The sequence below is a fragment of the Haliotis rufescens genome, unplaced genomic scaffold (genome assembly GCF_023055435.1).
Source record: "Haliotis rufescens isolate VD_foot unplaced genomic scaffold, xgHalRufe1.0.p SCAF_23, whole genome shotgun sequence".
Lineage (NCBI taxonomy): Eukaryota > Metazoa > Mollusca > Gastropoda > Lepetellida > Haliotidae > Haliotis > Haliotis rufescens.
The window spans coordinates 13,003,954-13,028,335 of record NW_025963924.1 but is presented as its reverse complement, the minus strand read 5'-3'; the positions used below and the strand labels follow the sequence as shown (position 1 = coordinate 13,028,335).

The following is a 24,382-nucleotide window of genomic DNA, read 5'->3' as shown; positions in this document are numbered from 1 at the left end:
ACAATGCAGATTGGATATTTGTCTCGTGATTTACATGATTAGATTTTAAATCAAGTTACACATTCCTCATTATAAAGATATGTTTTAAGAATACAGAAACAGCATGGATCATACCAGGATTTTCAGAGTTTAGCAGATTTATCATTAACGGTCTTTAAAAAAACCTTGCAACATGAGGAGAAATTTATACCTAAAATGGGAATACGTTTCACATATAAGTAAGACATGGTATTCATCTTCTACTCCTCCGGATGAACAGTTTGTACAAATAGAGCTCACAGTATCACCGTCTTTGGACTTATTTACACATATACTTACACACATATTTACATTAAAATTGTGCAGTGAAATTCTAAGTTTACAATAAGCTCTGATTAAACATTAAATGATTTAAACGAGTTAAATATCTTTCAGTTTGTTTTACTTTGCTGTAATTGCTAAGATAAAGTGATTCTGAAATACTTTGGTGCCACTGTTGACAAAATATATCCTTCAGTCATTGCTTAAATGAATATAAAAATAACTGTGGATCTCCCTCATCTGGAGAAATCCATACATATGAAAAGCCACTAACAAATAATAGATTTCTCACATCTGAAACCCAATTATTTTTTCCATCATCATCAAGTACCTTTAACATTTTGTAACACGGATATGGGTATCTATCAGGCATCATTCCAAGTAATTTAATCCAGTACTTAATTACCCTTAATTGGCAAAATATGAAGTGGGAACATTTTCAATTGCAGCGTAATACTTAGCACCCCATATTTCAGAACCATACAAAAGTATAGGCATAATTTTGCCCTAAAAAATAGTACATGCTGTAAAAAAAGACACACGACTATTGTTCCTGAACAAATTATAAATAGGCATAATGACTTTCGACGCCTGAACAGCGAATTGCTTACATGCCATAGACCATGGCAATCTAGAGGAGAACATAAGACCTAAATATTTATAGTAGGTGACTACACTCAAGGCAGACGAACCAAGAAACATAATAATACTAAGAATAAACTGTCTGTCTCTCTGATGCTGAGATAATTCAGCGTACGGAGCTTCTGAACAGGCATGAGCTCGTGCCAGAACCGACTTCAGCAATGGCGTCGATCCTCAACGGCCACGTCCCTGACGCAGACGAGAAGAAAGTTGTCGCCGTCATTGTCCCGCCCGAAGAACTCAACGCAGTGATGCCAAATCTTTCTGTAATAAAATAAATCTTTATCGCTTCATGGCTCATCAGTAATTCCTTCTATCAAAACCCCTCACAAGTTCTAAGTCATGGTTTATAGCATGGGACTGAATGCTGTTTTACGCCGCTGTCAGAGATATTGCAGGGATATGAGAGGATTACATGTGTAGTCAATATATTGACATGACCGTAATCTCATCATCATGCGGGGCGGTCGGGGAGCCTAGTGGTTAAAGTGTTCGCTCGTCACACCAAAGACCCGGGTTCGATTCCCGGCACAGGTACAATGCTTGGAGCCCATTTCTGTCCGTGATATTGCGGGAATATTGCTAAAAGCGGCGTAAAACAATACACACTCACTTGGAAAAGAATAGATGGAAAATTACTGACAAGGGACACACTCTTCAATTTCGACACTTCTATACCTCTCTTGCCAAAAAGCTCCTGACAAAACAGTTGTAGGGCCATACAAAACTGTTGAATACCGCTCAGGAGAGCGATTGAGTGAGTGAGGGAGGAATGCAGCGTGCCGGCGTGGGACCGCGGGATCGGGCTTAAGACGTCGCACTCATTTGGGGAATCGAACGTGCTACCGCTGTAACCACTGGTCTGAAGCTACCCTACTGACCGCCACCACGTGTACACACACACGTCGCTATATAAGTGCAATATTGCAATATTCTGGAAGCGACCTCAAACCCCATTTTGACCTCACCCTATTTCACATCAACTCACATCATATGACCTAACTTAAATTAAACGCTGTTGAACGTGTCATGCATTAAATAGTGTATCCCTTTTTTAACAAAATATCAATAAGTCCACCTTGATTTTGTAACCGTGACCGACCACTCTATTGCGTTCTCACTATGTTAGCTAATTGCTTGTCTGGCCAAGAATCGATACATTTAGTCAAGTTAGGGATAGTATTAATATTATCGAAATAATGGACTTGAATAACAGCAAAATAAATACGACGAAAATCGACGTAGGCTGTAAAACAGGAAACGATGCATGCAGATACGGTTTACTGCGTTGACCGTCTTACGAATCCTATTTCGTTTCTTCCCGATATTTCGTTTTGATAACACAACGTAGGCTTGAGCTCGCATGCTGTCGAGTTGCTAGCCTGTATTGATTTACTTTCACAGATACAATGGTAATGTAGACTATGTTCCGTGATAGTGTCTAACGTGTAGTAAGTCAAAAAGATATTGACAAGAAAAGCTATTCAAAATTGTGAAAATTCTTAGCTTTTAAACAATTCACCGTTGTCAACTGGTATTTATAGTTGGGGTGCATGTAAAATAAGAACGAACCACCTACTGCGGACTGCGTGGATCGAGAGAAGTGTCTTAAAATCTGATCTTGCGACGTTGAGGTACGTGCATTTGAAGCATTAAGATTTTATAAATTATGATTTATTACGCCAACTATTTGTTGCAGTGATAAATGTGACCACATTGGGCCGAAACACAATACAAAATGTATTTTCAAGACATACAATGAACAGTTATTTTATAAAGGACTAGGAAGTGGGTAATTGTGGGTAACTACCACAGTTCGCCATAATTCAGGTATGTGGAGAAGGCACAAGCTAACCTGTGACAGAAAATACGGGACCGACCCGCGCCATGCGGATACGAAGACACGGAATTATTCAAGTCGATCAGCCTGACCACCCGATCAATTTTAGTTCATACTGGGGACTTATTCGTCCGAGGAATTATGTAACTGGGTGCAAACAGACAAGGTCTACTGATCATTTGTTCAGTTGCTTTATGGCCAATTTGAACAGAATTTCAGATATTTTACGACGTGTCAAATTAAAATAAAAAGTCACAGCGTCTCATGTCATGGACATTTACCACTTTTCTCAATTATTTCAGCAACCCATGCTTGCCGTAAAAGGCGACTATGCTTGCTTATAAAGCGACTAACGGGATCGGGTGGTCAGGTTCGCTGACTTGGTTGATGCACGTCATCGGTCCCAATTGCGTTGATCGATGCTCATGATGTCAATCACTGGATTGTCTGGTCCAGACTCGATTATTTACAGACCGCCGTCGTATAGCTGAAATATTGCTGAGTGCGGCGTTAAACAGCAAACAGACAAAATAGTCAATTATGGGATATCGTGACAAATCGTCACTATATTGTCTATATGTAGGTCTTCCGTGAAATAGTCGATTAACCAAATACGTCTTTGATTAACCCAATGAGTGAGTGAGTTGACGCCGCTTTTAGTAACATTCCAACAATATCTCGGAAGGTGTGTGTGGGGTGTGTGGGGGGTGTGGGTGGGTGGGTGGGTGGGGGGGGGGGTTCGGGGGGGGGGGGTGGGGGGAGTAGAGTAGATTGTGTGCCGACTGGGGGACATTAATCAGGCGAGACGCGTCATCGCCTAGACTTACGCTTCGTCTCTGAATAATTTTGATAGAAACAAACAACTACATTTAATCTGAACAGGAGCCCCAATGTGATGAGAGATTCAGTTGAACCAGGGGCCATATCTAGACTTGCTTCATTTAGGATTATAGCATTACAGTTAGGGCTGGGCGGAAGGGAAAATACTGTGGTTTAGGGACTGTGAGACAGGCTAGTCATCACCTATAGCTGCAGCCACAGTTACTAATGACTTGGCGAGATAACCAAACACGTTTGTCCTACATTCCTTTATGTGGTACCGTACCGTCATCACTTGTTCTCTGACCGCATCTCCGCAGTATGGCTGATGCCGGGTGGGATCTCGTGACGGTGGGGGACATGCAAGAGGCGAGGAGCGTTATCACCAGGCACCCACTGTGTGTCCGGACCCCGCTCCTGAAGCTGGTCCAGGACATGTTCCCGCAGCTGGCCGGACACAAGCTGCAGCTGTACCTCAAGCTGGAGAACATGCAGACGACAGGTAAGGGAAGGGATCTACCAGCATTATTCCATGTTTAGGAACTCATTTATTATTTTCATACAATGCGAGGCTTATGTAAAAATAAATTTGCAAACCGGCAGATTTTTATTAACATTCTTTTCAAGAGAAAATCCGCCCCATCCTGAAAATCATGTAGTTTCTCTCCTTACTCTGGCTCGCGGAGATCGACAACAGATTAAAATCCACATATTTTTTTATATACAGTGTCAATCCGTTAGCGCGGATCTCGTTAGCCAGACAGTCCCGCTTTTTGCATGAATGCAGCTAATATATAATTAGGTATTACTACGGTGTCCTCCCATTAGTTAGACGTCCCAATAGCTTATAACAACTCTTTAAACGGTTGAGTGCACACTAATCCTTATGCTTCTTACCTCAGACTTTAAAATGGAATAGTCCAGATAAGATCTGACAAACAAAGCAAAGCAGCTTTTAATACGCACTTTCCACGCTCTGAAATCACGGCATCGCTGGGATGTTGGCTTCATCTACTTGAGTGACTTGCTTCTCGTACGATGCCTGCATCTGTGTGGTTTCTTCTCGCGCTCTTTTATGAAGATTGCTGACAAAGTTCACTCTGGTTTCATCTTCAGGCGGAACCTGTGCTGAGAGTAAGGTAATTTAGGTTAATTAAACGAAATTGTAACATATATACTCCCTAAAGTGTGAGTCCCCTATCCAAACAGAGTACTTTAATCTAATTAGGACTGATCCATTACACCTGTAGGTATATTCCCTCTTTGCCTAAATATATTGCCCATGTGACGTTAAATAATAACTCACTCACTCAGTTTGCCTAAATAGAAATGTCTAACAATTGGGACGTCTAACTAATGGGACGTCTAACTAATGGGATATAACCATTACTACACATATATGATTCGTTAATCCAGACTTGTTAATCAGGACGATTCCTCATGGGACCGTACCGTCTGGATTAACAGGGTTTCACTGTATTACATTAGCGGTACACTTTTACGGACATTGCGTTAAAATGGGTGCAGACATCCTTATACACATGCTTCCTGAACGACGCACGTTTGGTGTATTTACCTGCATTTATAAACTAAAATTGTTGAAGATGTGGTCGATAAGCAGTCTAGTCCCGATGGGACTTAGTCGGGTGTTACGAACAGTTAAACATGACGAATTCCAATTCTATAGTATACGTAACGCACTGGTCAGAAATCGGATGAACTTTAGCAACGCCGGTGGCAGGTAGTAGGTGGATGGGTGTCCTCGTTCGGCAGGTTGACTCCTGAGAGTTTCTAGGGCTTCGGTCCGGCGATACAAAGAAGCACATGTGATGTCTCCTCGGGCAAGTGGCTTTGTTCGATATATGCTTCTGTTCACCCAGCACTCAAAATGGAAACCCGGTAGGATGAGAGGGTAATGTTCTGTTAACCTTATGGGTTTGAAAAGTATGATCCCCAGGGAGCTGGGAATGAAAATTGCTTGCCCACTGATCCATTGACCGGGGTAATGATGTTAGCATGTACGCGGGCATGTAGGCTAGCGCAAGTTTAAGTACAGACCTTATTTAATGTTGTTATTCGTGTTTTTGGCTTTGTGAAAGTCGTATGTAAAGAACATGATTTGAGCGTCCCTTTGGATTTCGCCATAGCCATCGTAGAATCTATTCATTGATTATGTGTTGAATAAACTAAATGTCATACTGTTTGATTATTTTGCATTTTCACACGATCAAATACCAGCCATTTACAAACATCAGCCATGCCCACCTAGGTTCGTTCAAGATCCGTGGTGTGGTCAACCAGATGCGACATCTCGAAGCACAGCTGGCCTCTGACAAGATCCCCATCACAATGTCAGCTGGTAACTATGGGAAGGCGTTTGCCACATATTTACACCAGAGAGACATTCCTGGGAAATGCATGATCCCGGATACAGCACCACAGAGCAGAGTTCATCTTATACAGGTAATTTATATAAGGCAGCTCTGTTGTGATGAACCTGATGCAGTTAACATAAAACAGGAACGTCCCAGTGAAGATCCGGGTTAGAATTGGTCTGCAGCAACCTATGCTTGTCATTGGGGCGACTAACGGGATCAGGTGGCAGGCGCGCTGACTTGGTTGATGCATGTTATCGTATATCCATTTGCATCGATCAATGGTCATGGTGTCAATCATTGATCTATCATGACTTTATTTCTGGACTTTCGAACAAACGCTCGAAACTTGATGACGTAAATTCAACGACGTTAGTTTTGAGAGGGGAGTGTCTAGTAAGTTGTTCCCCCTTGATGTAGCTGGGCTACGCAGATAAACGCAGTAGTGGCTTAACGTTGGCATCCAAAAGTGGGTGGGATGTGACAGTCGGTATTTGGAGAAAAGGTACAGATAATCGAGATGAGGATTGTGAGAATATGCAGGAATTACCAAACCTACTTCCCTGTTCGTAAAATGGACATGTCCGACATTTCCGAGGTTGGATTCTATTCAGGGAGTCATCATAATTAAAATTTTGATAAATATTTTTAAAGCTTGTACTTTTTATCAACATCCTTAAAGAGGCTATATATAATGTTGACATCTCGTATTGGAAGTGTGAGTGAGTGAGTGAGCGAGTGAGTTTGGTTTTACGCCGCTTTTAGCAATATTCCAGCAATATCACGGCGGGGGACACCAGAAACTGGCTTAACACATTGTACCCATGTCGGGAAACGAACCCGGGTCTTCGGCGTGACGAGCGAACGCTTTAACCACGAAGCTACCCGACGGCCCTCGTAAAAAAAAATAACGACTCGTACAATAAAACACTGCAGCGAGAGTAAACCATGAGGGGTGTTTATTGTACCGTAAACAACTCCCACCCACCCTTTTTAAATATAATTATACACTGTTTGTTTAATATGATCCAAACCGAGAGGGAAGCTTCTGAGACCGACCCTACCAATAGTATGTCTGAGGTTTGCGAATTTATGTATGCCGACACCTGTTTCGTTATAGCAGTATGACACACACGTAGTGGATGTCTCTGTGTTCAGTAGCCTATAGGCACACACAAACCACCCAACTGATTCTATGTAACCCGAGGGGGCACGGGTGGCCCAGTCGTCTAAGGCGCCGCGATTCGCTGTGCAGAGTTGCGTCCCTTGGGCACGCCAGAAACCTATGATTGTGGGTTCGAATCCCGGTTCGCCCCGATTATGTTTCTAGGTTTGTCAGCACCATACCCCTGCTCGTGGGTTTCACCGAAGTGGTAAACGTCGGAGAGCTTTCCTCCCACGTTAAGCTGACACATCGTGATATGACTGGAATACTGTTAAAAGCGGCGTTAAACCCAACTCACTCACTCACTCACTATGTAACCCGAGATCTTCCTGCTCAGAGTCTGGGAGTGTCGGTGGAGCAGATGCGGACAGCGGACCTGCAGGCCGCCGTGGACGATTACACCAGTGATGGCAGCCATGTTTTCTGTCACCCGTTTGACGACATCCACCTCATCGCTGGATACGCCAGGTAGGCGAGGACGATAAATCTATATTCCCTTGCACACGGCCCCTCTCAACCGAAGTGGACCTAAGCCAGCACTGGCTGGAACCCATTGTGTTACTAGTTTTGTGCACGTGACAGTCACATGACTGAACACCACCTGGCGATGGTTCTCAGCCTAGTATGACTATTCAAACTGTTTCCTTTTATTTTTGTCTTTAAATCAAAGTGACTACCTGATATTCAGCACATATATAGCTATGTGCTGTTCAGCACATGAAAAACCTGTGTTTTAAATGGGCGTTATGTTATGCGAACTAACTGCGGAGGAATGTGGCGTTACACGGTTTACAGTGAATTCGTGCAATATCACAACGCAACTGCTCGAGGTAATGCCGAGAAGACCCGAGTACTTCCTGGGATAGCAGGAAAGAGCTCTTATTGGCACGTGCAATAATCCTAACCCCTTCTATCACTGTAACATTTTGTGTCTGAATAGCACGTGCTGCATGCATGCGCATTTGGGGAGGTAACCGCGTTAACTTTTTCAAGCTATGGCCAAGTGATCGCATGGCCGCTAAAGAGCCAGTTTAGAATAGGTCTTCAGCAACCCATGCTTGTCGTAAGAGGCGACAAACGGGATCGGGTGGTCAGGCTCAGTGAATTGGTTGATGCACGTCATCGTATCCCAGTTGCGTTGATCGATGCTCATGATGTCAATCACTGGGTTGTCTGGTCCAGACTCGATTATTTAACGCCCGCCGTCTTATGGTTGGAATATTGCTAAGTGCGGCGTTAAGCAACACACAACCAAACAAGGCATGGCAATGTTCCATTGGACAAGAGCCTTCAGCTGTGCTCACAACTAACTGTAACAAAAATGTACCGCTACAGAGAAGACCCCGGAACTTCTTGAAGGTAGAGAGGATAAAATATTTTGCTCACGATTACATTTTGAATAATTCATTATGAACGATAATTTAATGTCATTATATTATGTTGAAATAAACACAACTTGGGATATTGCAACGAATACAAAGGGTTTGTTATCATTACAGTGTTGCTATGGAGATACTGGATGAGGTGTCTGACCCTGACATTGTCCTGGTTTGCTGCGGGGGTGGAGGGTTGGTGTCGGGTGTGTCTGCAGCCATCAAGACACTCGGGCCGTCAGCCTGCAGAGTGTATGCCGTAGAGCCGGAAGGAGGTCAGAGTTTGAAATATTACATATTGTTGCCAATGTTCTTACTTAGAGAGGGGGGCACGCGTGGCCCAGTCGTCTAAGGCGCCGCGATTCGCTGTGCAGAGTTGCGTCCCTTGGGCACGCCAGAAACCTATGATTGTGGGTTCGAATCCCGGTTCGCCCCGATTATGTTTCTAGGTTTGTCAGCACCATACCCGTGTTTGTGGGTTTCACTGAAGCGGTAAACGTCTGAGACCTGCATCACTTCGGGCTTTCCTCCCACATTAAGCTGACACGCCGTGATATAACTGGAGTACTGTTAAAAGCGACGTTAAACCCAACTCACTCACTCACTCTTACTTAGGGAGATAATTCTATTAACACATCTTATGTGCATACCACTAAGAATAACTCGTTACTCGCTTTCCCTTACATCCAATGACATGCATTTAACTAATCATGTTTTTGATTTGTAGGATAATACACAATATGCATTTTGTCGTAACTATGTTTAAATTATGGGGATGTTGTGTTTTTGTGGTGTTTAGGCTGTGTAACTATAGCTTATTTCATGTCTTTCGACCCTAAACTTTGTAGACATTAAACACCAAATGTGGATTTAAACGCACTCCTAAGCATGTTTACTGTTTAGACCTACGCTCTGTGCACATCGTTTACAGTGAAGCGCTTGTTGTAAGAGACGAAATTTGACCAGGCTCTGACGTCAGGTGTTGTGTGATGTTATTATCGCGTGAAGACATACAAATCATTTCTTTGAAATTACATGTATAAGCAAAACACTTATTGTACATTTAACTACTAGTATTCTTCGAGGTAAAACTGATTTATTTTTTCTCAACAATTAATATCACCAAAGAAGTCCCAGTCCACCAACAAATCAAATCGCTCGACCCCTATGTGATTACAATAAATAGAGACAAAAAACATTTCCATATTAACAAGAAATCTCGACTAAAAGCGAGAGTCCATTGTACAATTCGGGGGCGCGGGTGGTTCAGTCGTCTAAGGCGCCGCGATTCGCTGTGCAGAGTTGCATCCCTTGGACACACCAGAACCCTCTGATTGTGGGTTCGAATCCCGGTTCGCCACGATTATGTTTCTAGGTTTGTCAGCACCATATCCGTGCTCTTGGGTTTCATCGAATTGGTAAACGTCTGAGACCTGCATCACTTCGGGCTTTCCGCCAACATTAAGCTGACACTCGTGTTAAAAGCAGCATTAAGCCCAATTCACTCACTCACTCATTGTACAATTCCGACTAAATTATATCAGGAAATTGTGTTTGGTGACAGTGAATAGTGATAATACCGGGTTACATGAAAAGGTGAGCGTATCCCGACTTGCCTGTGGCACCCGTAACAAACACATGCAAAGGCAACTCAATTGTTCCCATGAACAAACACAGTATCACATGGTACAAGTGAAAATAGGTAATTGCGTCAGACATAATTTTTGACACTGGCGAGTCAAATTTGGAAATGTTCTTCACATTTATTCCAATAATACTTTTGAAAGCTTAACTGAGGCGGGGGCACGGGTGGCCCAGTCGTCTAAGGCGCCGCGATTCGCTGTGCAGAGTTGCGTCCCTTGGGCACGCCAGAAACCTATGATTGTGGGTTCGAATCCCGGTTCGCACCAATTATGTTTCTAGGTTTGTCAGCACCATACCCGTGCTCGTGGGTTTCCCCGAAGTGGTAAACGTCTAAGACCTGCATCACTTCGGGCTTTCCTCCCACATTAAGCTGACACGCCGTGATATAACTGGAATACTGTTAAAAGCGGCGTTAAACCCAACTCACTCACTCACTCACTTAATTGAGGCCTTGAATACTGTCTCCTTGATCAGACAACCTTTGTACAAGAGTTGTACAACGCTAAAATCAATTTCAGTTTACTTTGCTTGGATCTTATCTCAACTTTGATTTGCTCACGTAGCGACTGGTGTGTAATAATGTTCATTTCATATTGCAGCTCCGAGTATGTTTGAAAGTTTCAAGGTAGGCAAAGCTGTGAGCCGTTCTGTGAATACAGTAGCCACGGGCCTCGCGCCACCGTATACAGGTACGTGTTCATGATTTTGTAATTTAATGGTGATTTCAAACTACTTCTTTTGCTTCCATTTTTCGTTTTAGTATTTCGTCTAGTTGCTTTTAGCTGGAATTCGATACGAACTTTAACCTCCACCGAATACTGGAAAATCACTGCAGTGTGACATAAACCAAGTGATCACGATTACCTGTGTATTTGCATAAAATAGGCCTAATATATCATCCTAACCCACTAATTTTGAAATACGCAATAGTAAACTATATAGTGTCAAAAACAGATTAATCAGCATCGATTATCTACAAAGAACTTGGGCGTTAAAGGCAAAATAGAGGGGAAAATAGTATGAAGGGATCACTGAAAAGGAGTGATGACACCAGGTGTTCGCGAAAAGGGTAAGCTTGTCCCTTTCATGCCCACACACAATGTGCATAAAAAGTAAGTCTTTGCTGTTGCCTGACACCGCACTGCAGGAGGATGGTGCCATACAACCGTGGCCTGTAAACAACCAAGGCTTGAATAGGCGGCCTATTCACGAAACTGTCTTAGCTAAGAAAAATCCTATCGACTTACGACCAAAATTACGACTGTCATCGGAGCTATTCTTGAAACTGTCTGTAACCTGAGTTTCGCAACGTTATCCTACTTACGACACAGATCTTAGCTGAGACAGGGAGCTCTTTTGCGACGGAAGTAAATTAAGCTGGGTGTTTCCCAATGACGTCATCGATTATTCAGGGAATTCCCAAGATTGACATTTTGTTATTATTCCATTATTAACAGACCGCCGTCATATAGCTGGAATATTTCTGTGTGCGTTGTGAAACAAACAAACAAACAAACAAACAAACAAACAAACAACAATCTAACAACTTTTACTCTTACCATTTCAGGCAGGTTGACGTATCGGCACTGCGCAGAGTTTGTAGAGCGTGTGTTACTTGTGTCAGATGCTGAGATAGTTCAGAGTATGGAGCTTCTGTACAGCCGTGGACTCGTGGTAGAACCGTCGGGTGCTGCAGCAATGGCGGCACTCCTCAACGGCCACGTCCCTGACGTTGACGGGAAGAAAGTCGTCGTCGTAATCACAGGCGGGAATGTTACACCGGGGGAAGCTAACTCCCTGATAAATAAATCATGATGTCATAACTATTGTTTATTTTTATATATATATATTTTTATTACACTGTGTGTCATGTTGGTCTCCACTGATACTTGCATAGCGCGCTTAACAAGGTGATGACTTGCTGAAAGTCGGTTACTTCACATGTTTTACACAGCAATATTCCAGCTGTATGACGGGGTCTGTACATAATGAAGTCTTGACAAGACAATCCAGTAATTAAAATCATGAGCTTCGATCAACGAAATTGGGATACGTTGACAGGCAACAACCTGACCACCCGACCCCGTTAGTCGCCTCTTGCAACAAGGATAGTCGCCTTTTAGGCAAATATGGGTTGCTGAAGACCTATTCTAATACTATAGTCTACATCTGTACTATTGCTGACAGAAAGGTAAGATCACATCGCTGAATTATTGCGGACTACAGCTCGCCTTGATATACATGTAGCTATGATATTGCTGTCTACAGGTCGCTATGATATTGCTGTCTACAGGTCGCTATGATATTGCTGTCTACAGACCGCTATGATATTGCTGTCTACAGTCCGCTATGATATATCTGTCTACAGGCCGCTATGATATTGCTGTCTACAGACCCCTATGATATTGCTGTCTACAGACCGCTATGATATTGCTGTCTACATACCCCTATGATATTGCTGTCTAAAGACCCCTATGATATATCTGTCTACAGGCCGCTATGATATTGCTGTCTACAGACCGCTATGATATTGCTGTCTACAGACGGCTATGAAATTGCTGTCTACAGTCCGCTATGATATTGCTGTCTACAGACCCCTATGATATTGCTGTCTACAGACCCCTATGATATTGCTGTCTACAGACCCCTATGATATTGCTGTCTAAAGACCCTATGATATTGCTGTCTACAGACCCCTATGATATTGCTGTCTACAGACCCCTATGATATATCTGTCTACAGGCCGCTATTATATTGCTGTCTACATACCCCTATGATATTGCTGTCTACAGACCCCTATGATATTACTGTCTACAGACATCTATGATATATCTGTCTTCATGCCCCTATGATATTGCTGTCTACAGACCGCTATGATATTGGTGTCTACAGACCGCTATGATATTGCTGTCTACAGACCGTTATGATATTGCTGTCTACAGACCCCTATGATAGTGCTGTCTACAGACATCTATGATATATCTGTCTACATGCCCCTATGATATTGCTGTCTACAGGTCGCTATGATATTGCTGTCTACAGACCGCTATGATATTACTGTCTACAGACCCCTATGATATTGCTGTCTACAGACCCCTATGATAGTGCTGTCTACAGACATCTATGATATATCTGTCTACATGCCCCTATGATATTGCTGTCTACAGGTCGCTATGATATTGCTGTCTACAGACCGCTATGATATTGCTGTCTACAGACCGCTATGATATTGCTGTCTACAGACCCCTATGATATTGCTGTCTACAGACCCCTATGATATTAATGTCTACAGACCCCTATGATATTGCTGTCTACAGACCTCTATGATATTGCAGTCTACAGACCCCAGTGATTTTGCTGTCTACAGACCGCTATGATATTGCTGTCTACAGACCGCTATGATATTGCTGTCTACAGTCCGCTATGATATATCTGTCTACAGACATCTATGATATATCTGTCTTCATGCCCCTATGATATTGCTGTCTACAGGTCGCTATGATATTGGTGTCTACAGACCGCTATGATATTGCTGTCTACAGACCGTTATGATATTGCTGTCTACAGACCCCTATGATAGTGCTGTCTACAGACATCTATGATATATCTGTCTACATGCCCCTATGACATTGCTGTCTACAGGTCGCTATGATATTGCTGTCTACAGACCGCTATGATATTACTGTCTACAGACCCCTATGATATTGCTGTCTACAGACCCCTATGATAGTGCTGTCTACAGACATCTATGATATATCTGTCTACATGCCCCTATGATATTGCTGTCTACAGGTCGCTATGATATTGCTGTCTACAGACCGCTATGATATTGCTGTCTACAGACCGCTATGATATTGCTGTCTACAGACCCCTATGATATTGCTGTCTACAGACCCCTATGATATTAATGTCTACAGACCCCTATGATATTGCTGTCTACAGACCTCTATGATATTGCAGTCTACAGACCCCAGTGATTTTGCTGTCTACAGACCGCTATGATATTGCTGTCTACAGACCGCTATGATATTGCTGTCTACAGTCCGCTATGATATATCTGTCTACAGGCCGCTATGATATTGCTGTCTACAGACCCCTATGATATTGCTGTCTACAGACCGCTATGATATTGCTGTCTACAGACCCCTATGATATTGCTGTCTACAGACCGCTATGATATTGCAGTCTACAGACCCCTATGATATTGCTGTCTACAGACCGCTATGATATTGCTGTCTACAGACCCCTATGATATTGCTGTCTACAGACCGCTATGATATTGCAGTCTACAGACCGCTATGATATTACTGTCTACAGACCCCTATGATATTGCTGTCTACAGACCGCTATGATATTGCTGTCTACATACCCCTATGATATTGCTGTCAACAGACCCCTATGATATTGCTGTCTACAGACCCCTATGATATTGCTGTCTACATACCCCTATGATATTGCTGTCTACAGACCCCTATGATATTGCAGTCTACAGACCGCTATGATATTGCAGTCTACAGACCGCTATGATATTACTGTCTACAGACCCCTATGATATTGCTGTCTACAGACCGCTATGATATTGCTGTCTACATACCCCTATGATATTGCTGTCTACAGACCCCTATGATATTGCTGTCTACAGACCGCTATGATATTGCTGTCTACATACCCCTATGATATTGCTGTCTACAGGTCGCTATGATATTGCTGTCTACAGACCCCTATGATATTGCTGTCTACATACCCCTATGATATTGCTGTCTACAGACCGCTATGATATTGCTGTCTACAGACCCCTATGATATTGCTGTCTACAGACCGCTATGATATTGCTGTCTACAGACCCCTATGATATTGCTGTCTACAGACCCCTATGATATATCTGTCTACAGGCCGCTATGATATTGCTGTCTACAGGTCGCTATGATATTGCTGTCTACAGGTCGCTATGATATTACTGTCTACAGACCGCTATGATATTGCTGTCTACAGACCCCTATGATATTGCTGTCTACAGACCCCTATGATATTGCTGTCTACAGACCGCTATGATATTGCTGTCTACAGACCGCTATGATATTGCTGTCTACATACCCCTATGATATTGCTGTCTACAGACCGCTATGATATTGCTGTCTACAGACCCCTATGATATTGCTGTCTACAGACCCCTATGATATTGCTGTCTACAGACCGCTATGATATTGCTGTCAACATACCCCTATGATATTGCTGTCTACAGACCGCTATGATATTGCTGTCTACAGACCCCTATGATATTACGTACAAGAATTTTGTGTGAAGCCAACAAACAAACAACAAATGGTATACAATCAACAAATGTATTACAAAATTCACTAAGTTTACCAATCAATACAAATTACATTGTAATTACACAACAATTACAATAACAGTTAATAGAGTGGTAGTACAGTAGTCAGTGGCAATGAATAACATGATGGCAGGGGTCAGTGTCAAATACAAAAATACAGTGGTGACAGCAAAGTCAGTGATTATAATGTATATTCACCCAGCGGCGACAGTGGTCAGCCTTCCGAGATGGGCTAGGCAGGAAATCAGGGATGATGAACGATCCTCACGTGAAAACTGGTACCAAAGCGATGAACAAGCGTGAGGTGATAGGCGTGAGAGACAAAAGGTGTGGGAGATACGCAAACACACAACTCGCTTCCAGAACACCACAAAATATTTTATACCAATCTACTGAATGTCGGAAGGTTACACACCACACCAGTATCTTAATAACATAACTTCCTGGCAACTTCTTAGATTAAACCATACCACATTCCTGACGACTATAGCTAATCACTGCCCCAAAACAATGCAATGAGCGTCTACCGAATGTCAACTGAAACATTTAACACAGTTACAATCATTAAACAATAAAATGCACTGTCATATAATGTAAACACTCGGATTCTTTGCACTCAAGCCAGTAACGATGTTGTCCCTTAGAACAATGAACACAACAATTATGTTAACTTGCAAAAACATATAATAAACTTGACTTTGATTCTTTATTACTAATCTTTTATGAGGTTTTCCGAGAGGACGTATTTCATGGAAGATTTATAAACAGAGTTCTATTCTGGTAGCTGTGGGGCGTGAAGTCTCTCCAATGTATTTGTCTTCACAGTTGTATGATATTTCATACACACGTCCACTGGGTTTTGGGGTGGATTGGGTGGGACCTTTATCGTTGGCTTGTACGATCTTTTTGTGTCCTGTCTGATGTGACAGCGTCTGTGTTGGCTGTTTTGGTGAGATGTCCGCTGATCTGATCTGACTGGTAGGGCCTTGGTATAGAATGTGTAAGTACATGTAGATGGGTGATGGGTCTGGTTTGTTTAGGCCATCTATGAGAGGGGAAATGTAATTGTGAAGCCTCGGTCGCCAGTGTTGATGCATTTATATTCTAGGTGGGATCTTTTGAGACAAAGAACAAATTTGTTAATAGAACAAGCTCCATTGAGTGGTGTAGTTTTGATTGTAGCAGAGGCTAGAAGGATTGTATTTTGTCTGGCAGTTTGAAGTGGTATGTCTTAGGAGCGTGCTTTTTGGTAGTTTGTTGTAGTTCTGCTGGCGAGATGTGTGATCGTTTATTACTTTTAGTAGTTTTTGGTAAGTTGTTGAAGGTGGTGGTGTAGTGTAGCTGCGAATGGGTTGGGACGGTGTTAAAATGTCCAGGTCGATACCGAAATCTATGGAAATGAGGTTTGTGTGGAGGTGAGACCTGGTAAAGTTATTTTAGTTTGGTGTAGAAAATGAAGATATGAACAGGAAAGGGGGACATAATTGCCTGAGTTGAAAAAGTTGGTAGAGAGAGAAAACAAAAAATAACTAAGCTTGACCCTTTAAGATTCCGGGGTAGAATAGGTCTTCAACAACTCATGCTTGCCGTAAAAGGTGACTATGCTTGTCGTAAAAGGCGACTAACGGGATCGGGTGGTCAGGCTCGGTGACTTGGTTGATACATGTCAGTACAATGGAGTATTCTATGGCGTCGACATTACATATTTCCAAAGTGACGACGTCAAAACACGCCAAAGTAAACAGCCATTAGTTCGAAAACGTTAAGTTGAAGTCAAATACAAGTTGATGCAGTAATATTGCCGTTGTGTTTGCATCCTGTCGACATCCATCAGTGGAATCGGGTTTAAACTGGATCACGATGAAAACGTAGGTGAGGAGGGTACCGATAATCTGTGTAAACAAAGAGGCAAAGTTTGTTTATGTATTGTTTGTTTGTTTGTTTAATTTCGCACTCGCCACAAATTCAATCTATTTGACGATTTGAAATTATTGTAAATAATTTAACTTGGAAAAGACAATCCACTGATTGACATCATGAGCATCGATTTTTACAAAAGGCTACGTTGGCATGCATCAACCAAGTCGGGAAGCCTGACCACCCGATCGCGTTAGTCGCCGCTTACGACAAGCAAGGTTTTCTGAAGACCAATTTTAACCCGGATTTTCATGTAATGGTATGGCGATTACTCATTGGGCTGTAATGTATGTTCTGTAAGGTTTCAGTGGAGGATAGAATTATGTCTTATCTTACGATTTGTGAAATGAAATGTCATTGTGGACAAATATCTTTTCACCAATATTTATTCAACTTACCGCCAGAACAGTGTCCTTCGTGATGGTCATCAGGCCTAAAACACTGATTCCAATCTGACGTTGAGACAACTTGTTGGCGAACAGTGTGACCTGGGTGTAAAGTTCATAGGAAAAATATGATAATGACAACACACAACATATACATGTTATGACAAAAAAGAGTGTTTAATAACAACATCAATCATATATTTTGATAACGTAAAGTCAAGTCTGATAATATGGATACTACAGTTCACAAGACCCACAATCAATACAGGACGCTTTTCTCTATTGTTCCACGAGGTTAATTCATTCCTATAACCCGCCGTCATATAGCTGGAATATTGCTGAGTGCGGCGTTAAACAACAAACCAACCAACCTACCAACATTCCTATAACCACTACACGCGTGAGTGCGGAAAATTAATATTAAGCATCTGGGAATGTTTCAGGGATAGATTTACCGTCTGCACTAACAACCGCTAACAATATTGATGAATTATTTTTATACTACAGTTTCAGTGATACCTGGAAAATGCAAAATAATACAACATATTCACATTGCCTCCTTTTACCTCTTTCCGAGATCATATGTTGAGATCACTCTTTTTAAATATATAACTGTGTTTCTGAAGAATGAATTCAGTTGTTTATATTTAACACAAAGCCCATAAATTACATGCATGTACATACCTTAAGCTGATGCTTTTGCATCATGCAATCTCTACCAAACAAAAATAGACCAGTTCCAAAAGTGAGTCATGTAATGATACAATCTTCGCGTCCAATGGACTGATGGATGACTATCTTATGCATATGTGTTCCAACCATAAGAACATTTGAATTGGCTTAAATATGTACAGTGTAAATACGAGAATAAATCATTTACAAAGATTATTAAAAAGTATCCTGATGAATTCTTTCAAACTCAGTGTTAGTTGTAAAAGAAAGTTTAAAACCTACACGTATACCCAAATTACCAAGAGTTAATTAGCAGAGTTGTTATCACGTGATCAGACGTCATAGTGAAGAATTTACTTGAAGACGATCACTGATTCTGTGTAGTGTTCGGTAGATTACTAGCATTCGTCATGGCATCACAGTACAATTGAAACAGTCAATGTTCTTTCAATGACCTTGCCAATATTTGTCCATATCAATATGAGCCCGTGGTCAGTCCGCCAGACCGCCCCGATGGTCTTGTGGATAGAGCGTATCCCAGTAGAGTGAAGGTTCATGGGTTCGGTCCCCGGCTGCGTCATACCAAAATACGTTAAAAGATGGTACTTGTTGTTATCCTGCCCATCGTTCCGAGGCAAGGGAGTTAACTCACTATAAAAGTCCACTTCCCACCCTTGCCGAACTAGGCTGGAATTACAGGGTTACACATGTATATATTGGCTTGACAAACGAGTCTATGCATAGTCCAATTAAAATCGCGAAACCAAATCGATATCCGGTTCGTAAACTCACGTGAAGATTTCGGTCGATTGCAGAATTTGCAACGCATGTGTACCGTCAACTCGATGTCAACATATATTTCCATATATATTTTGTTCATGTTTTAAATCAAGGTGCTCACGTGATCTGATGCACTTCGCGAAGAAAGACCCGTTTTATTACAACATAGATTTTGATTACTACGTGCATGCACGTCGGTGTATAAATGCAATAATATTGGGCGCGACGTTAAACCGCATTTCACGTCAACTCAATGTGGTCACATGAATGCATTTAGACATATAAGACATTAGACATACATTAAGCATGAATTTATTACGAGTTTTCATGAACGCCACACTGACCTAAAAAAGAATGTGATTCCTTTCTACTCCAGCTGTAAGCAAGGGAATCGCCTAAGTAGTATGTACCAGCATCAGTGATAGAGTTAAGATTTTACACTTCGGCCTAATCATTACTTACTATTTACAGTCCAAATAAAATATCGATATCAGTATTTGTCGATCGTCGACGTTTGGGTTTGTTAGTACCTGTTCCATAGGATGCGGATCACAGGCTGTGAAACATTGAACGTATTGGCCAATGCACGCTGGCTTCTGCCAGTTTCCAGCATGCAAATAGCCCGTAGACGCTTCGCGCGCTGCAGGTTCTACTACACTAAATCAGAACTGGTTGTGACAGTGCGGTTTTCGTAGCCTTCAGTGCAGATCAAGAGACATATGCAGGCTGTGATTGGATGATATTGTGTAAGATTTTTATGTCTTTTAAATGCACATCCATCCAGTAATTAAAATTGCCCATATTTTTCAATATTTGGTGCTGACTTTTTGAACAAGATGACTTGTGCTTTATGTGAGCAGAGATATTTTCAAGTAGGTGACATTTGGTGCGGAACTGGGGGTAGTGTGTTCAGCTTCCTGTACTCGGAAAAGGAGCTGGCTAACCTGTGCTAATTTGTGTTTTTATTGACAGACTGTGCACATATGTAAATGTAATGGCTGTTGAATGCCTAGTTATTTTTTAAAAAGCTATAACGTTACTATAGAAGTCTATGGGAAAACATTTGGTTGTGTGTGACCTGCAGGAGCCGCATCGCTAGTCCACACATAGACAATGAATCGAATCAAGTAAATCACAACTGTATGATGAGCAGGATCAATAGTTTTGTTCGTTTATTTGTTGCGTAACGTCGCACACATCAATATTCCATCTATATGACGACGGTCTGTAAATAATCGAGTCTGGACCAGACAATAGAGTGATTGCCATTAGGATACGATGACATGCATCAACCAAGTCAGTGAGTCTGACCACCCGATCCCGTTGGTCGCCTCTTACGAGGATCAATAGTTTTGACAGAAATGCTCGTCCAAATGGAATAATCGACCATCTTTGAAAGTATCAGAATCAAGAATGACACCCTGCTTGAGACACGTGCAAACTATAGGATGTATTTTGGTGTAACGTTTTACAAACATGAACGTTCATGCATAGCATGTTTGTCGTCAAAACCTCTCTTTTTCTAAACTTTGTATTAATATTTATAGTGTTAGAAAAGTAGATTATCAAATACCACAGATCATATTTCACGCTTCATTACATACCAAATGAACGCGCATAGATCACATAGTTTTTAATAAATGCAGTTACCATTATTCTTATCATATTAGTGTTAAAGATGAATTGTTGTATCTAAATGTATTGTTTGAGTGGTTGCTTGGTTGGTTTGTTGTTTAACGCCGCACTCGGCAATATTCCAGCTATATAACGGCGGTCTGTAAATAATCGAGTCTGGACCAGACAATCCAGTGATTGATATCATGAGCATCGATCCACGCAATTGGGATCGATGACATGCATCAATCACGTCAGCGAGCCTGACCACCCGATCCCGTTAGTCGCCTTTTACAGCAAGCATGGGTTGCGGAAGACCTATTCTACCCCGGATCTTCACGGGTCTTGCTTGAGTGGTTTCTTACCAGTCCAACTACTCTTTCTGGCATATTTCTTCCATCCAAGTCATGCAGAATATTCAGAGGTCGGTGTGCCTGAGGATAACATTCTAGTTATTTCCTTTAAAATTAATAACAGAAACCAGTTCATATTAGCACATTAAAACTGACACAAAATCGGATTACGTAATATGTTCAGTGAGTGAGTGAGTGAGTTGGGTTTAACGCCGCTTTTAACAGTATTCCAGTTATATCGCGGCGTGTCAGCTTAATGTGGGAGGAAAGCCCGAAGTGATGCAGGTCTCAGACGTTTACCACTTCGGTGAAACCCACGAGCACGGGTATGGTGCTGAAAAAACCTAGAAACATAATCGGGACGAACCGGGATTCATAGGTTTCTGGCGTGCCCAAGGGACGCAACTCTGCTCAGCGAATCGCGGCGCCTTAGACGACTGGGCCACCCGTGCCCCCGTAATATGTAGCATAATAGTTAAATCTTTTACTCATCACGTCTAAATAATCTGCAGTGATACATCACTGGAACATTGCCACAAGACCAAACATTACTCAAAGTTGTAATCCCACAAAAGTAAGTATTATCAAATACATTTGCATTGTAACATTGTGGAATCATGATAAAAACGTTATAGGGATCGTCTAGATATTAGGGAAAGGCATAGATAACACAACTATTGAAACCCTGCTGAAACGCAATATTCTGACAAACGAATCATTCAACCTCTATGTAATCATACATTGCATACATATATTAATCAAAATGTATGGTTTTCTGTCAAACGGGGTTTCTCTGTACATCATCATCATCATCAGCAACATGTTAACACTTACCGCTTCGTGCAGTCTGATACCAGTACAGGTGAGAGCGATGAGATGCAAAATGGAAACGTACACAGAAAATGCGGCGACAGCCACATTGATATAGGACTTGTCGTCGTTAATAACGCTGTACAGGCAGAAACAGATGGTCAGGAAGGAGCTGACGTAGCCAGCAGCCACGTGTCTGGTCATCAGAGAAGACACGTGTTCCACAATGTCTGTTAACGATGCATGGTAGCCTCGAATGTCCTCAATATCCTCTTCTTTGACGCATCCTTCAGATGCCCCTGAGAGTCTCAACGTGCAACCATCATACTCGTAAGTAAGAAGAAGGGAGATGGTCAAGAACAGAAGCAATAACGCATGGTTAGGCAAAGTCATAGAAGCACCAACTATCACAGTCAAGACAATTGAAGGCCAATAGAAATCATTGCATGTATCATTTAGAATGCCCATATTTATTCCACTGGCCACAGATATCACAGCTGAGAGGATCACAATACATACACATGCTCTCGTCACCCTCTGCTTCAATGTAGTGTTTGAAACACGGCTGTTAAACTTCAACCGTGGTTCCTGGAGACGTTCGCAGAATATGCGTACCTTGCTGTGGATGTTGGTACTGAGACCCACAAGGGTTAGAGATAACAGAGTTACAATTTGACATGCTATGATAGGACTTGCGTCGAGGACAGATTCAGCTTCCGAATAGTATTGTGTCGTCAGGATAAAATATAGAATGTAAAATATGCAAACCAAACTTGGATATATCCGTGAAGCTGCCAACGAGGAGGAACACCTGTTTACAGACTTCGGCTGCTGATAGTCCCATGATGACCCGGACAATGATATCAGTTTCTGGATAATTGTAAATGTGTCCTGTACATCATCTGCATCACTGAATGTAACAACGGTATTTGGGGAAACCTTTAACATCTTCAACAGATTGGATAATGAATATAGGTTGTATTCTCTTTGCCGGCTGGACTTTCATCTGGTTCTGTTCTCAACTCAATGTCTCATGTATCTAGAGTAATAGATTGTTTGACGATGCATCAGCTAATATGCAACTCTGCACGTAAATTTAATACAATAACAGATCCAAAATGGAATTGAAGAGGCAATCCAATATGTCATACAGTGTGAATAAAAATCACAACATTTAATTGTATGTCTGTCATTGAATGCACGTTACTTGGTTACCTTGTAATGGAGAGTCAACAAATGAGATGTTTTGAATCAATTTATCAATCAAGCTATGGCACATAACTATTTGCTGTCCAATTTATCTCCACCAAAATATTTGAGCATCAAGAAAAGACTTCTTTTTCTGTGGCTTGACTACTGCCTTTTTTAAAACAAGCCTGTACTGTTCTTGTTGGCAATCTTAAGTTGACAATTGTCGTGATCACAGGAAGAACCTCATCCAATTTTCCATAGAGGAATTTTAAAGGTTTCAGATCTAAAAAGCACGACGTTGGCTTTGATGCTGTGATGAGTTTCTTTAGATCACATTCTGTGAACGAATCAAATTTGGTTCCTGTGAATTGTGTTCATGGAACTAGTTTGGGACCACAATGGCCATAAAGTGTCCACAATATTACAAAACATCTTAGAATTACTATAAATAAGATTGGGTAGCTTGTAATGGAGAGTCAACAAATGAGATGTTTTGAATCAATTTATCAATCAAGCTATGGCACATAACTATTTGCTGTCCAATTTATCTGCAGTTGTACTAATGGATTCTTAATGGAAGCTGAAATTAGGCTTGTAATTTCTGGCAATAATTGTCCACATTTGAAAACTACAGAGTGTCATCCCCAGTGAAAATGTTCCGTGAGTATGCTAACAAAGACAAAGTGTAAGTGTTTGAAAGTTATTTGCAAGTCGATCATGAGCACAATGACTGTGCCAGGTACTTATTCTCTCTACCAAACTTTGATTTTAATGTTATGTACACAGTTCTCGGTAATGAGGTTCCTTCATTTCTGTTCCCGGTGTATCATGAATCTTTTGAATTACAGGGTCTTGAATGCCATTACGATACATGATAGGGTGAATTAGTGAGTGGGTGAGTGGCGAATATTGTTCTTCATCTTTCCTTCTGACATGAAATCACAACGGTCAACGTTGGCTGCATCAGTGAAAGACAGCACATAACACAAACCTCACGTTGTCTCTGATACAGTGAGTGAGTGAGTGAGTGAGTGAGTTGGGTTTAACACCGCTTTTAGCAGTATTCCAGCTATATCATGGCGTGTCAGCTTAATGTGGGAGGAAAGCTCTCCGACGTTTACCACTTCGATGAAACCCACGAGTTCGGGTATGGTGCTGACAAACCTAGA

The 24,382-nt window shown here is 41.7% G+C and overlaps 2 protein-coding genes across 3 annotated transcripts; one reads left to right on the top strand and one right to left on the bottom strand.

The window, feature by feature from the left end:
* Window positions 1-2,275: 2,275 nt before the first annotated feature.
* On the top strand, window positions 2,276-11,981 carry LOC124133107 (L-threonine dehydratase catabolic TdcB-like). Of its 2 annotated transcripts, none has more exons than XM_046497359.2 (7): window positions 2,276-2,354; window positions 3,922-4,103; window positions 5,871-6,064; window positions 7,479-7,609; window positions 8,641-8,789; window positions 10,758-10,847; window positions 11,726-11,981. In XM_046497359.2, exons 2-7 carry the CDS (start codon window positions 3,923-3,925, stop codon window positions 11,971-11,973), a joined length of 993 nt encoding a protein of 330 aa, XP_046353315.2. In that variant the 5' UTR covers window positions 2,276-2,354; window position 3,922; the 3' UTR covers window positions 11,974-11,981. The 2 variants fall into 2 exon arrangements, with proteins under 2 accessions (XP_046353315.2, XP_046353314.2); XM_046497358.2 differs by having other exon boundaries at window positions 2,284-2,576.
* Window positions 11,982-17,052: 5,071 nt separating this feature from the next.
* LOC124133143 lies at window positions 17,053-22,870 on the bottom strand. The gene is made up of 4 exons (XM_046497401.2): window positions 22,047-22,870; window positions 21,225-21,293; window positions 17,806-17,895; window positions 17,053-17,382 (listed from the first exon to the last, which is right to left on the bottom strand). Exons 1-4 carry the CDS (start codon window positions 22,488-22,490, stop codon window positions 17,239-17,241), a joined length of 747 nt encoding a protein of 248 aa, XP_046353357.2. The 5' UTR covers window positions 22,491-22,870; the 3' UTR covers window positions 17,053-17,238.
* Between the last annotated feature and the right edge of the window lie 1,512 nt (window positions 22,871-24,382).